This window comes from Poecilia reticulata, chromosome 22 (genome assembly GCF_904066995.2).
Source record: "Poecilia reticulata chromosome 22, P_reticulata-male-v2, whole genome shotgun sequence".
Lineage (NCBI taxonomy): Eukaryota > Metazoa > Chordata > Actinopteri > Cyprinodontiformes > Poeciliidae > Poecilia > Poecilia reticulata.
The window spans coordinates 5,736,085-5,752,765 of record NC_088851.1 but is presented as its reverse complement, the minus strand read 5'-3'; the positions used below and the strand labels follow the sequence as shown (position 1 = coordinate 5,752,765).

Here is a 16,681-nt window from a genome sequence, read left to right as displayed (position 1 = left end):
GAGGGTCATGCTTCTGTGATTAGGGTAAGAAAACCTGAATAATCAATTATACGAAGGTATGAGTTTTATTCTTTTCAGAAAATCACAAGAATGTGCAAACATTTTCACCAATCAACATTTCTGTAACTGAGTGTTAATGGTTTAATACAACACTACAATTAGTGTTGTATTAAACTAATAAAAAACTAAAACAATTTCTTCAGTACAGAATATTTTAAGATTGCTTTCCTTGTACAGCCACATGAGAATCAGATTTTTATTTTTTAGACATTGAATTTATAACACTGAACTTTTATATTGTGCAATTATGTATCTGTACTTTAAATTTCCTTTTTGGCTTCAAAATTTCACCTGTAAAAATTAGCAGTCAGCACTAGATGGAGTGGAGCAGCTTTCAGCCAATCAGATTACGCTGCTTTGATCATGTGACCCCAGTGTTTTTGGCGGGGCCAGATGTGTGTCTCTTAACAGTTAGCTGCGCTTGCTAACCAGCTAAGCGCTTGATGATTGGGTCATCACCTGTGCAAGAAAATTTTGTTGCCGGTGAAATTTTAAAGGTGAATTTTTGCTAGCACATTTGAAGTAAAATAATAATAAAAAATATTCTTTTATAAATTCAATGCATATGTAAAAAAGTCTGATTCTAGTGTGCATGAAAAACAGAATGCAAAAGAGAAAAGATGCCAGGAACGCAACTGGCAAAGGGTTTTCTATTTTTTTCCACCATAGTTCCTACAACTTCATGTAGGAACTACAAAAAAACAAAACTTCTCTCAGAAAATCTTATTAAAGATGGCAATCTAAAAATTTCCTATAATTACCGTAAACAATCTGTTCCTTTAAGTGTCAAGCCACCCTGAAAACACCCTGTTTATTCACAGAGAGGGCTGACATTTCACCAAACAGAACCATTTGCTCAGAAATGACTCAAATGGATTCCTCTGACCCTCCACTGAACCGCAATTGTTGCGATTCTTAGCGAGATTACGGCGGACGACTTTTATTCGGTCGTTAAAAATCCGGGCGGAGACCTGGAACGGGACAAGACGCCCAACTCGAACTCGACACGGAAAAAAACGATAAACACGCCCAACCAAAATCGAGTGCAAATTGTTCACATAACCGAAAGAATGTTTGAGAAATTAGGTGCACTGCCAGAAAAACGGAGAAAACTTCCAGGCCCATTAAGTCCAGCAAAAATAACCACAGAGATCCGGCACGTTGCTCAAAGGCACACATCTGTCTGAATGTCTTGGAATAAGTGAGTCATTAATTTGAGCTACTGTGGGTTCAGTTTCTCCTGTCAGGCTCGCAGTAAACAGCTCATAGGGACGATTAACCAATCAGAGAGCTTTCCTTACACCTTCCTTAGCTAATAGGTAGATGTTTGGATTGAGCTAGCCGTTAGGCTAACGCCAGTGAACTGCTGTCAAACGCCTCCAACACTTGGCTTACACTGTCTTGCAAAAGTATTCAAAAGTTTTTTACTTTTTCCAGCTTTGTCACTTTATAACATATTCTTCAGCGTATCTTATTAGCACTTATGTCATAGCTGAACATGAAGAAAGCGCATAACGGTGAAGTAGAAGGACAATGACATGATTTTTACAAATATAAATCTGAAATATGTGGCATGCTCCTCGTAGTGTATATAGCTATCCATATTCATTCATGTCATTGAGTGGAAATGACTCTAACCCTAAACACTTTCAGTCACTAAACAATTTTAATCAAAGTCTTATTGTAAAAAAAAAAAAAAAAAAACAGAGCTTAAACTGAAGAATGTTGACAAAATGAGGACTTAGATCATGAAGAAACGCCTACTGTTCAGTCGGGCTGAATGCTCTGTGAGGCAGAAGCTCAGAGGAGGAGCTTCGTCTTTGGAGGCGGGGCTAGGTCCGCCCAGGCGTTTTGCACAGCTGAATGGTTGCCATGGGAGATTAAAAAATTTCTCAAAAATGCATGAAAGAATGAAGGCAACACTCCAGGTTTGTTTTTGATGAGGGAATAACATTATAGCATGATATAAAGCTGTAAAAAAGATGATTTTTAAATAATATTGTCCCTTTAATGTTAAATTGTCTGTATTGATGGGATAAATAAAATAAAATATATATATATATATATATATATATATATATATATATATATATATATATATATATAATTATTTTTTTTGTATTTTTCTCCACCATTTGCTCAGCAAATTTGCATCAATAAATTCAAAAATATGATTTAATACAGTGTATGTCTTAGTGATACAGATGACACTTCTTTATGTGACGTCCTAAAGAAGTGCCTTATAATTTAACAAAGGGAATGTTTTCTAAGAGCAGCATCTGTGTTTGCGGTGCTATGATTCACACAGCCATCACCGGTACCTAAAAAAAAAAAAAAAAAAAAAGCAATCGCTCTTATCGTCACTTTTACTGTCATCACTGCTGCACCACAAATGATGGGGATCAAACTTCAGCCGCTGCGACACTCACCTGTAGTGTCTCGTGTCTCGGATGGCTCGCTCGCTGCCCAGACGGTCGCTCTCCTGCAGATTAAAGGCATGCTCCCTGTACGGGTCGTCCCCCGGTTTGAGCTGCTTGGCGGCCAGGTAAGCCTTCTCGTCGAATCCGCCCAGCAGCTGGCTCTGCTGCTCGTCTCGGGGCGGCTGAGTCACCTGCACAGGAGGCAAAACGGAGTCCATGAGCGCACAAACGATGGAGAGCAGAGGCAGTACTCCTACAGCTGTTCATAGTTTGCTACAACCGCAAGCCACGGTGTATTTTTTGGGGGATTATGTGTGATAAACCAGCACACGTTGGTGAAAAACTGCAAAGAGGAAGGACACACATCTACAGTTTTTAGAAATAAAAATATGAAAAGTGTGGCACGCATTTGTTCAGTTCAACCGACTGCCTTCAAATGGAACTAGAGTCCATAGACTAGTGACTAAACTCAGTATGAGCTAAGGCTGTAAACGTTAACGCATGCGACTAATCTGAAAAGTGTAAGGCGTTAATATTCCATCCATTTTCTTTACACCCTTGTCCCTTAGTGGGGTCGGGAGGGTTGCTGGTGCCCATCTCCAGCTAACGTTTCGGGCGAGAGGCAGGGCAGGTCGCCAGTCTGTCGCAGGGCAACACAGAGACACACAGGACAAACAACCATGCGCACACACACACACACACACACACACACACACCTACACACACACACACACACACACACACAGGGACAATTTGGAGAAGCCAATTAACCTGACAGTCATGTTTTTGGACTGTGGGAGGAAACCGGAGTACCCAGAGAAAACCCACCATGCACAGGGAGAACATGCAAACTCCATGCAGAAAGACCAGGGCTGGGAATCGAACCCAGAACCTTCTTACTGCAAGGCAACAGCTCAACCAACTGCGCCACTGTGCAGTCCTGGCGTTAATATTACATAATTCAAATAATTTTGGCCTAAAAGCTTCTCTCAACCGGAAGGTTACCTCCTTCACAGCAGCATGTCATGAATTCGACACATGAAGAGCGACAGCAGACAGCAACAAAAGGTTCAACAACAAAAGGAGCTAATTTCACAGTAAGAAAAACAACCTGGGTTTGGTCCAAACTTTCATCAAAGTAGCATTAGCTTAAACATTTTTTTGAAAACATTCATTTTTACATTTTAGGCTCACTACGTTAAGCGTAGTGATTAATCGTGATTAATCACTACACTAGAATGTGATTAATGTGATTACATTTTAAATTAATTGACAGCAGTAGTAAAAACACAACTCAAGTATGAAACCTGAAGAATCAATCAGAGAAGCAACCTAGAGAATCTGGAAGAGCTGCAGAGATTCATAGCTCAGGTGGAAAATTTAATCGATACTATCGATTAATCACATTTTCTGTTTCAAAAATGTAAACAATTTTAAATCTTTGAAACATCCAAAAGAGTGGGTGTTTCCCACTCTTGATTTTGAATAGTTCAGAGTGCTTTCATTGCATCCAGCGTCTACCATCTTGTTTTACAGCTTCAATTTAAAAAAAAAAAAGGGTGATTGAAATAAAGCCAACTTTTGAAAATCTGTCATTTGAAATTTCTTTGTAAGAAAAGAAAGCAGGAAAAAAGATGAACGATTAAAATTGAAACTTGGATTTGGTGTGAACATTCTGGAAGGAAACTTGCTTGGGGCTTTTTTCAGCAAACCGGTCCCAGTACCTGACTGGTGTTAATGGTTGCTATAAGCTCCAGTTCTTTGTGCTTCTGAGAACTGGGAGCAGCTGAGCCAATAGGAAAGAGCCTCATCAGACGCAGCCAATCGAAACTGCGTTCATGATCCTGCATTTAGTTTTGTTTCTGATGGATTAAAAAACAACAACAAAAAAACAGAAACAGTGATAAAAACTGGACTGGAATCAGAATAACAGATTTTCCCTCACTGTCTCTGCTCTTCCTGCAGTTTATTTTGATGTCACCCATCCTGGAGGGCGAATAAAACAAAGAAAAAGAAAAGAAAAAGCGTCAACAGCGCTGTCCCTCAGCGTCAGAACTTTTCTCATCAAAACGTGTTTGTCGTTTCTCCTGGGTGACTTTGCTGAAGTTCTCCCAGGAAGTGAGGACAAACGCAGCCTCTTGGCAAACTCCTGGCACATTTGCAGCTATGATTATTTATGCGCACCGTCTCCATGTGAGATGCCAACAAATAAATCTATCCGGTTGACTTTTAATTCATTATGAATACCATCATCAGCCAAAAATGTAAATGTTAGCCTCCCATTAGGGCAGCCGTGTCGATTCTAACCAGGCAGAACAACCTAAGCCCCCGTCAGATCAGAATACAATCCATAAATCCTTGATAATAAATGGATTTTCCCCCTCAAGGAGTTTTACCAGCTGATGGATCCTTAAAGGAAGACGAGAGACGCCCTCGTCAAAGAGGTTCAGATGCATGACGGACACGCAGAGGGATCCAGACTGCTACTTCAGTTCGACTGGAGGGGGTTAAGAAAAGCTCCTGAACAGGCTGAGGTGAGACTGACCTCATTTCCAGCCTCCCCAGGGAAGCGGTGTGACCCCAAAAGAGCAAGAAAAATAAAAAAGACTGAGCTGGGGGCAAGTGAACAGTTGACAGTGACATTATTAGACTTGTAGGTTGCTAGAAATTAATGTTATATAAATGATTAGCTGCACCGATTGCAGTATTCTGTACAATCACCGATATCTAAAAAACCTGACTTGGCAATTCTGATTTAGGCTGACATCGATTTTTTAAATAATCGACGGTGGCTGCGTTTCCACTACGGATGTGCACAAATCTCTGTCGATATTCTTCTAACGTCTAAAAAACACAATTTTGTAATTGTGATGTTTCCATTAAATAAGAAATGAGATTAAAATCACACATAAATACATTTGTTCACGTGATAAGTTATTAAAAATCATGGCAGCGATGGACGTAATCATGAAACGTATTGGTAATTCAGCCATGGCGCTAGCATCATCGTCCATCAGCCAATCAGAGGACACAGCGTTTTAGTCAGGCGTTGGAACGACAAGCCCCGCCTACATTTTGTGAAAATTGTAGTCGGTGATTTTACAGAAGAATTATGGATTCAACATGTTGGAATTACCAGCTGCACTCTGTCCGACAGAATCAAAAACAAACAGTCATCCTGCTAACACTTCCTGTCTTCTTCTTTGTGGTTTCCGCCTGTAGTAACATCCAGCTGTTTATCACGTGACTCGTGTGATGTGACAAAAGTGTTTCGATAACGTTTGAGAAAACACCTGACAAACTTTTAAGTAAAAATTTTTAGTTTTTTCTTTTTTTTTTCAAAATTAGCCTGTTTCCATAAAACTAATTTATATTCGTAGTTACTGTTAATAGAAACTCAGCTGCTGTCGGGTGTTAAACTGTCACAAAACAACTTACATTTTTCAATCTTATTCTGTTGAAAAACTCTAAACAATACGACTGAAGCAATACAAACCTGTTTTAACCAAACATGAGGTAGTGCTCTCAAATATAAATAAATAGTTTAGAGCTTTGCTATACCAATTAACTAAGCTAAACAAAAAAAAATCAGCTCCTTTAGTCCTCATTTTAACTTTTTTTTTTTCACGCCTCTCTAACGGTGTAGCAAAAGGACGAGTGGTAGATTCACATCTAAGTAACGGCGAATAACAGTCTCCCAAAATTAAAAAAAAAATCGAAGCCGATGCATCAGCCGGCTAATCAATCAGCGCACCAATAGTTTTTAACAAATACTTACATGAGCCTAAGTAACTTTAACAGTAACAGTTGTAATACTATTTTCCATTTGCCCATTTAACAATTGTAAAAAAGTTTATTTCCCAACTGTGCTGAGGTGCTGAGGTGGTACAGTTGACGTCTTAATTCATGCCCATTATTGTAACCAATGGACAGATTAAATGAAATCACCTGCTGACGTCAGCATGGTTTGGTAACATCGAGTAAACTCTGGGGCTTTTATTGCTTGTGCATTTGGGTCTTGTCGTCTGCAGCGGGACTTATAATCACATCTAACGATGAAATAATCCAATTATTGTTTTATTGCATTAGGGCAGCCAAATGAGGCTGGAACTGGAGCAGCTGCAGACTTTTATTTGTCCTTTTTTTTAAATAATTTTTGCTGCCACGCTTTAGGACTTCATGCAGTCCAGTGAACATATTGTCAGAACATTCTGTTGAGTGAGAAAGTGAGAAGGACGTCCATGTGCTGCTTTCTGTTCAGCCCACATATATATACAATCGACTCTTCTGGTGAAACTGTAGCTGTTTTCCACTTGTACTGGAAAGTCGGGAAAATCTACGCCGAATGAAGTCAGATTTAATTTTTCCCACAAAACAAAACCTGAAGATGTAACATGTCTGTCATTAACATAAATCAACAAAAACTGGAGAGAAAAAAAATGCACAGGTCAGAATTTGTGGTTAACTGCACTTTTTTTTTTTTTGGCAAATTAAAGCCATCTTTAATGACTATAACATGATAGAAAAAAAGTTCTCCAGCCTTTGTGTTGATTTATTCATCATTTATATCCATCCATCCATTTTCTAACACCCTTTTCCCTTGGTGAGGTCGGGAGGGTTGCTGGTGCCCATCTCCAGCTAACGTTCCGGGCGAGAGGCAGGGTTCACCCTGGACAGGTTGCCAGTCTGTCACAGGGCAACACAGAGACAGACAACCGCACACACACACACACACACACACACACACACACACACAGGGACAATTTAGACAGACCAATTAACCTGACAGTCATGTTTTTTGACTGTGGGAGGAAACCGGAGTACCCGGAGAAAATCCACCATGCACAGGGAGAACATGCAAACTCCATGTAGAAAGACCGGGGCCGGGAATCGAACCCAGAACCTTCTTGCTGCAAGGCAACAGCTCTACCAACGGCGCCACTGTGCAACCCATCATTTATATTGATACAGTAATTGTTCATATTAGGTGCATCGAGACTTTGTGTTGCCGTGAAACAGAGGCTTAGTGATGTTAAAACAAAACACAAAGTAGCTATACACTTTTAGCAAATTTTAAATTAATCCCAAAACGTTACTCTGTATAATTCACAGAAATAAGCCTCGTTTCTCAATATTCATATTCAATCCACACAACCCCGTTCCTCGTTGACGTTCCAAAACAAAGCGACGCAACCTCTGAGCATAATTTGTTCGCTGTTGTTGATCAGAAATTTGCCGTGGTTTAGGAATGTTCTGTTTTCCATTTTTATCTTCATACAATCAACAAAACATTTAATCAATCTATATATTTAAATCATTGCATATAAAGAGGGGTTTTTTTTGCAGTTAGATTTCTGTATTAATAATGAAAATGCTCTAATCTCACATATGACTAAGTGTAACTTTATATTATTTTTGAAGGTTTTGAATCTGTTTATTTGTGTTCTGATCATGAAAACACCCTCAAAGCAGAAAGAGATTGACACACGTGGAAGGTACAGCAACCTCCAAGTTGGGTGAGAATAAACACTAAACTTCCCTAAAGTAGGCACCAGCGTTCATGTTGAGTTCAAATTTTGACCTGGTCGTAAAAAAGCCATCCAAATGCAGGTGTAGATTGATGCATGGTCAATGAAACATCACCACAAGGACGAAACAGACGCCTGCTTGGCATAAAATGTTGTCTAAACAGGTGCAAATCGGCACATAGTTGGTACGAATTGATGCATGGTCCGTTTAAAACGTCTCCGAAGTGGGAGAGAATCGGCGCACGGCCGATACAAAGCTTCCCCAAGGCAGGTAACAAAGCGAACCACGGCTGGAAATACCCGACCAAGCCAGGAGCGAACTGAGGCGGTGACGGTAAGAAATGGCCTGAGGTGGGTACGAAAGGATACGTCTTTGGCAAAAAGGATTCCCAAAGCAGGCAAGAATTGATGAATGTTGTGGAAGAAGAGGAATTTGTCCAAGGACACAATGGCAGTACGGAACAAACCGATGCACGGCGAGTACAAAATGTCCCCAAAGAGGGTAAAAAATGAAGCACGGCCGGTTGGAAACATCGCAAAGGGGGGTACGAGCTGAGTCTGTAAAAAATCTGTACCGACACCAACCTGCACCAACCTTGAATTGTCACATGGTTGTTGCAGAACATTCTGAATGGCAATTAGCACATGGTGGATAAGGAACATCGCATGGACACAAGGTAAGCAGAAAACATTGACAGACAGTATTATGTGGTTTCCAGCCACTTAGTATCATTTTATAGCACAATCAAATAATTATGTCACCTTCAGTTGTTATAAAATTGCTGCATATATCAAACGTGGCTTAAAGGAAACATGATTTTGCGATCAATGACTTTAAATTGGGCCTCTGTCTCTTTAAGAAGGCAGAGTTTCAAAAAGAAACTCCCCCTTCACCACATCATCACCCCAACATTCCTCCATCAAACGTTCACAAAGGTTCATTGAAGCGCTCCACTGAGAAGTAGCTCCTATAATGAGCTCAGCAGATGCTCAGCTCCATCAGGTGTTTGCTAATTGCTGCTGGCTAGTCTGAAGGAGCCGAGTGAGGGGGAGTTGAAGGAGAGGAGCGTTTTGTAACACGAAAGCTCGGCTTGAAAACTGCAGCTGTGAGTGCACAAGTGTGCACCAAGTGTTTTACAAAGCTGAATGGTTGCCATGGGAGATTAAAGGATTTCCCAAATATACATGAAAGAATCAAAACAATGTTTCTGATTAGGAAATAACATAAATACATGATGTAAAGCTAAAAATACGTTGATTTTACATAATACTGCCCCTACAAAATGTCCAACAATGTATGACCTGATGTTTGTTCCTTTCAAGAACTGGAAAGGCAAAAGTATATATATATTTTTTTAAATATCCGTTTTTTTCAGCTGTTCAGATAGAAAGAGAAATTGTAAAAACGATCACCTGTTAATCTGTTCATAGATGCTCTTTAAACCAGAACCTGAACAAACATGTTTCACTACCAAAGCTAATCACAGAAGCTAGTGATATGAAGCATGTATTATTCAAACATTTTCTCTCTTTCTTTATCTGCCTTAAAAAAAACAGTTCTAAAACTGAAAGCAGATGACAGAAAAAAAAAGAAAAAAGAAACGGTAGCAGTTTTGAGGCTCAGTGTCGTGAATTAAGGATGAGCTTTGTCTGGAAGATGAGCAGATTTCTCCTACAGGCCGAGTTCAGACACTCGGAGGATTCCAGATAGTCCATCAGATTATCTCGTTACGGTGGGTTTAGTTTTCATTTTTCATATCTATGCCAGACGGGAGGACACTGAAAATATTCAGACTGTATTCTTTATCTTTTAATTAGTTTCAAGTTGTATTCTACTAACGTTTGTGAAAACAATTAGGAGATAATTCTGTCTCAGGTTACTTATAAAACTGAATTGACATTACATTGTTCCCTTACAGCCAACTTAATGCTAATTTTCTGCTATAGTCAGAAAATTTACATCCGAGTTTTATCACAGTGTTTTGTGGGATTATTGCAATAACAACGAGAGCGATGATAAAAAACTATTTACTTTTCTTTAGCTAACTGTATGACTGTGATTTCAGCCCCACAAACACAAATACTGCTCTTGAAAAACATTCCCAAATGTGACGATGGGCTTCTGCAGGTCACCAGTCACGTAAAATAAAGTGAGATTTGTATTTTCAAAATGTAAACTGTAGCTGCACTTAATCATATTTTCACATTTATTGATGCTTTCTTGGAACAAACTGAGAAACGAACAAAAATAACAATAACGTCAACACGGACAGATCCTGAGTTTTAGAATCGCTGTTAACTGGAGTTTATCGTGACAACAATAAATTGAAATTGTCATAAGATAAATGTTAAACTATATGATAAATGCCCACCCCTAGTTTAGGCTTTCTGTTAATAAATGGTTGCCCTTTGATTGATTTGACTTATTGATCAGTCCAGGGAATGAACGGCTTTTCGCCCGATGACCACTGGAGATGGGAACCGGTTCCTGAATCACGCTACAAGGATGAGCGGCTACAGACAACGGATGCATGGAGTTTTCTAATGGCAGAATTAAACTATGAAAATTCCAAGAAATCCTTCATGATTGGACCGAGGCTCTGCTGTTAGCCCAGTCTGCTCTGTGTTCAAAATGCCGCAAATTATATTGTTTTCAACTTGAGGTGCACAATTCCTTACATTTGATTCATTCGGCCAACACTTACACGTTAACCTGGTATTATCCACAAATCTTACTGCAACTCCACAAAGGTCTGAAAATCAGCCGCTGTCCAGGTCACGTCTCCACATGTGACCAGTCGTCACCCCACCGTTGCCAACGTAGCTAATTTGTTGCTGTGTTTAGCGACTTTTCAGAAAAACAAATCGATATTGGCCAAAGTCGGAATCAGCAGGCCAGGTTTTTTAAAACTCAATGATTGCACCATTTTTAGAGTGCAGCTGAAACGCATACAGACTGATTCTGTATAAATCCTTCAAAAAACCCAGAAAAGTCAATTAGTTAGTTTTTTTTTAGTTCTCCTTAATAAGATCAGAAAACCACGTCATTACAATTATGTACATTGTGCTGGTCTATTAGGTAAGGTACGGTAATTTTATTTATATATCACATTTTCAATAACAAGAGAGTTCAAAGTGAGTTACAATGAGTTAAAGGAAATACAAACAAAGCAACAAACCCAAAAGAAAACAAAAAAGTAAAACTACATATTGGTTCCTCATGTTTAATAGGAATAAGTCCATGTAAACTAGTAGTGGTTTCTCTGGATTAGCAGATGTTGGTTCCCCATGCTTGGTAAGATCAGAGAGGTATAAATCTAAACGTTGGTTTCAGTCGTTCTGGCTCGAGTTGTAGATTTCTAAATGTTGGTTTTCCATGTTTGATTCTATAAAGTAGACGGTACTTTTTCCAAGTTTGCTCTAGATTTGTAAACTAACAGGAGTTTCTCCAGGTCTCGCTCTGATATTAGACGTATAAAACTACATGTTGGTCTAAAGTAATAACTGCTCCACAGTTTATAAAAGTAGCTAAATGTTGATGTGAGGTTACTGGGATTTGAGGTCGTATTACATCAAATCCCAGTAAAACACACAAAATTTTGCCTTTTTCTTTTTTGCGATGTGAAAAATGTGCAGAGGATTAATGTCCACTGCAGTGCAATGCAGCTCTACTTGTCCTTTCTTCCCCTCTCTCACTCTCTTCAGCATGTTCATTAGCTGCGTTCGTTACAGGTAATGATATCATTTTGTGAAAGCTGGTTCCGCTTTCCTCCCCCACTTTCCTCGTAATTTCCCCAACGCCGTGCTTCAGTTTACAGTAACACGTTGCATGTGAACTTCCTCTGATTAAATTTTGCAGCATTCCCCGTAATAATCGGCCTTGCTGACCTGCACATCTGTCGCCTGGTTGTTAACGCCGGGCACGTCGCAAGCGTCCGACCTCGGCTCGCCTTCGGCCCTCGGGCCTCAGACGATGTCGCCGCTGCCAAATGCCTCATGTGTCTCAGTAAGGCTCAGGTTCCTCAGGTTTCAATCTAATATTCCACACGCATTCCTGAGGCCGCTGGGTTATATACAGTAGTTACACTGATACGTTAAGCAAAAAGTTGTGTTATTTTTCCAGTTGGCATGTGACTGTGTAAAAATTTAACGACAGAACTGGGTTAAATGTGTTGTTAACGAAGTCTGAGCCGGGATTAACTACATGTTTCATTATTGTGATGCTTATGAAACCTGAAGAGTTTATGTGAGGGCAAAGTTGCCCTCATACAAAACTGGAGTAAGTTTTTATTTCTTTTGACAGTATCAGGTGTTTTTTGTTTCAGGATGTTTTTACCTGCTTTGAGCGTAAAAAAAAAAAAAAAAGACGTTATTTTGCCTGTTGTTTTTTGCAAAATGGCTCAATCAGATCGAATGTCGACCATCAGTGAACATCAATTTTCAAGTCTTGCGTTGATCTCTGAGTTGACTTTAGTTCTGGGCCATTCCAACACACAAATATGCATTAATTAAACCCAGAACATGGCAGTTCTGACATTATTTTTAGGGTTCTTTTTACGGGTTTCGCCATATTTTGCTCCAACCATCTTGATCAGAGAGCCGTCCCACAGCCTGACGCTGCCACCGCCCCGTCTCACCGTGGGGGACAGCGTGTGTGTTTAGAGTTCTGCTTATTGGCTAAAATTATCTCATGTTACCAAATCACTTCTTCTACATGTTCCTGATACTGTGTTTAAAAAAAAGACTTAAGTGATTAAATGAAAAATCTGCAGAATGTGCCCATTTTTATCCGATCAATTGTCAGGATAATCGATCGAATAGTTGATTACTGTAAAAAATTGTTAGTTGCAGGTAGGGATGGGTAATTAATCAGTAATATATATATATACTGCGATAGACATCAATATTAATAGAAAATGCAATGGATGGATGGATGGATGGATGGATGGATGGATGGATGGATGGATGGATGGATGGATGGATGGATGGATGTTCGATAATTTCACTGAACTTCAACCCAAAACCGCACAGCATTCTGGGAGATATAGGCAGAGGAAATGCTTTGGGTGGCATCAAGTAACTCGTTTATTCTTTGGTTACCTGGCAACAACATGAAGAGTAACTTGTGCAGCAGCAATTTCATGTTTCACCATCATGCCTCATGACGGCTTAAAAATATATTTTTTTAAAAACAGCGCAGAGTGAAAACTGTGGGTAAAAGGAAAGTAAAGGTCACCAGTTTGACAGAATTTCAGATATTTCAAACAAAAAACGAATCGATAATGATCGGTATCGACTGATACGAAACACTTATCATGACACGTTGCTGCCCTACTTTTGTCCTATAGAATGCGATACATAAGAAAACATGAAAAATGTTTTCCACTTTTGAAAGGCGCTACCGGGACCACCAACGTGCAGAGAGAGGAAGACGGAAGCGTCAATTTAAAAATCCACAAACAAAACCAGGAATCAATTATGACAGAGCCACCCAGCAGGCCTCCGCTCTGCCCCAGAGAGCAGGCCAGAGCTGGCAGCAGGCAGGCATCAGGTCAGATTACCAAAACAAACAGCAGCGACGTCTCAGTCTGGTGACAGGCCAACGACCCCACTCACAGGAAAAACAGCAATTACAAAAGAGGGAGCTTCACTTTCAGGTCAAAGAACGATCTGATAAGAACTGATACCTGACTGCCAGAGTACGGCACGAGCCCCGGAAAATCCGCTGGAGGGACGAGGGGAATTGCTTTGTGCATCCTCCGACTCGCCACGGCAACCTTGGCTCACGTATTCAAACTGAGGCAAAAAAGCAAACCTGAGCAGACGGGGAAGGGGACACGGAGGAACTCTGTGTGTACCTAAACCATGTTTGTATTTATAAATCTGAATGATGGGCGAGATAAACAGGCGGATATTTTATTACAAGATTACTCTGAGTTTCTTGTTGCAGCTCTAAATGCATGCTTGTATCTCTTTACGCCGAATGCAACAGAGTGCCTGCTAGACCACACAGTCTAATGTGAGCTGACAGAACCTCAGAGTCCAGGGAGAGTCTGTGGCTGCAAACAGGAGGCTGCTGAGCCACCTGGACACCAGCATTTCAACACAGAGAGGCTCTAACCTCACTGTTTATGACAAACTATCGTTAGCTAGTTGGGTCTTCGTCAACCAGCTAATGACCTGAAGTCTGTTGCATTTATTTCTAGAGGACCTGTTTGAACACCTTCTTCTCACCTTTGACCCCGCCTTCAAATAATTTCTCATGCCAACAGTGTAGGACTGAAACGATGAATCGTGATTAATCGATTATTTAAAGAATTGCCGATTAGTCGTTAACTGGGTAATATAGACTCAAAAAGCAGTAATAAAGGCAAAACTGTACAAAAATAAAAATACATGAATTTTGCATCAGAAGCAAAAAAAAGTATTTGTCTGTAAATATGTTCTACGCCCAGAACTCCTCAAGTAGCTTTGGTTTAGCTTTGATTGGTTCAAATTCTGTAAAGTAAAGTAAAATAAAATAAAAAATTGATCATATGAAGCACCTTTTGCTGTTTAATTAAATAAATTGTATTTTTATATTTTAAAATAGGAACTGAATAATTTCTTCATTAGTCTAATTTTCTTATATAAACAAATGAACTGAGTTATTTGTTAGTTTGATGTATTTCTAATATTGCATAAAATAAGCTTAAGTGGTTGAAAGAAAATGCAAAATGGGGCGATTTTTCAATTCGATTAATCGTCGAAATGATCGATTAATAAAATATTCGTTAGTTCCAGCCCTAATAATGACTCCGATTTTATACAATAACCTCCAGACATCCTGTTCTTGGTTTCTGGGGGGTGTTTAGTGTCCCACCATGATCATTAGTGGGCCCCATCTGTGCGCTCCGCATAAAACTTTCTGGAGGTGTCTGGGGAAAGTTCCCAGGGCGATTTGTTTAGAAGCCATTTGCTCGTGACGCATTGGGCTTAGGAGCGAGGTTCTTGGGGCAGCGGGTCCCCGGGGCTCCTCCGCAGCGCTCCGCGGCTGGCGAACAAGCGGGAGAGAAACCGCAGAAAGCGCCGGGCAGCCTCTGGAACAAAGACATGTCTGCACAGGAGGAGGACGCCGTTCCTGCTCCACATACACGCCAGCCGAGCTGAGCATTATTCCTGCTGAGAGCCGCACCATCAGTCCAAGTTTCACACACACACACACACATGCACATCAACATGCAGCACACACTCCCCTGCAGCCCGTCGCCTCCAGCCACAGCGCCGTTCCTTATCGTCTTATTACACGCACCCCTCCTCCCCTCCTGTCTCTGAGCCGCGTTCACTCACAATCAGCGGGATGGTCCTGTCGTCCCGGTGGATCTCCAGCCGACCGGGGACCAGCTTCTGCCCGTGGCCCCTGCCGCGAGCCTGCGACGCGGACGACGACGGCGTCGACGCGGGCTTGCTGTCCTGCCACAGGTAATAAAACGTGCCGAGGATCCAGGCGACGGTCAGTATGGCGATGGCGTTGGCCCGTATCCTGCGCATGGTGAGCCCATAAGGAGGGCACCGGAGGCGAGCCCGCGGCTGGTTCAGGTCCGCCTGGCAGAAGGTGCAGCCCGCCGCCTCCGCCGGTGATGGGTTGAACCTGCAGAGGAGACGCGCAGCCTCTGCCTCTGTCGCTCCTGTCTGCCGGAGACGCTGCCTCTCTGCTGGGATTTGCGCGCTGACTGGAGCGCACGGTCCTAGCGCCGAGCCGTCTCCCCACCCTACCCCCTCACGCGCACACACACCCCTCCTGTAAACACGCAACACTGTCGCGCGCGCACTGCCACGGGCTGCAACAATAAAGGGGAGAATGTCTGCTCCTCTTCTCTTCTTTATCGGGGGAAAAATCGTACAAGCGAAACCGCCTGCTTGGTCTCCGATTCACGACGGAGCATTAGGGCCATTGTAGATGGAGAAAAAAAAGGTGTGTGTGTGTGTGTGGGGGGGAGGATGGGGTGGGGGGAGTACATTACCGCCCAAAAACTGAAAATTTTAGATTAATCTCAAAATGTTCTGAAAAACTCAGAAAATGTTGGTAAATTTTCGCCTAATGATATTTTTTTTTAAATTCCAAGTTTTTTTTCTAGAAAATTCCCGAGATTAATCATAAATTGAACCGTTTCCTATCAATCACGCGCCAGGAGCGATAAATCGTGTTAACCGTTTTGGTTACATTGTGGAGCCAAAACACAAATAGAGAGTCAATGCACAGATGAGAACAGACCAATCATTACTGGAGTCAATTTCCACCAAAAAAATAAAAAATAAAATAAAAATCTGAGAGATTCTGAGATTTTGTAAGAAAAAAACATAAATGTAAAAATGTCTGAGTTTCAAAAGTAGAAAAAAAACAGAAAATACTAATAATAATGATAAAAAAATTCCTTGAAAATTTCTGAGATTAATCCCAAAATGTCTGAGTTTAGATGGACAGACTTGTCTTTTAGGTTTACAGTTGTGCTGCTCACACACTGGTGGACTCCATCCATTAGCAGTCATCAAGCAACTTCTGAAGGCAATTGGTTGAGCTCAGAGAAAGATGGGGCTGAATATTTTATCGCACCACACTTTTCAGTGTTTTTAATTGCACCAAATGCTTTGAATCATGTTTAATTTGAATTGTATGCCACTTTGTGTTGGTTT

The 16,681-nt window shown here is 40.9% G+C and overlaps 1 protein-coding gene across 1 annotated transcript in view; it reads right to left on the bottom strand.

The window, feature by feature from the left end:
• The window catches only part of galnt16 (UDP-N-acetyl-alpha-D-galactosamine:polypeptide N-acetylgalactosaminyltransferase 16), a 50,694-nt gene extending 34,951 nt beyond the window's left edge, over window positions 1-15,743 (bottom strand). Inside the window, exons 1-2 of the mRNA XM_008398867.3 lie at window positions 15,338-15,743; window positions 2,490-2,671 (exon numbers count right to left, since the gene is read on the bottom strand). Of these exons, the coding sequence (XP_008397089.1) occupies window positions 2,490-2,671; window positions 15,338-15,538 (383 nt within the window). The 5' untranslated portion in view covers window positions 15,539-15,743. The remainder of the gene's footprint in view (window positions 1-2,489; window positions 2,672-15,337) is intronic.
• Between the last annotated feature and the right edge of the window lie 938 nt (window positions 15,744-16,681).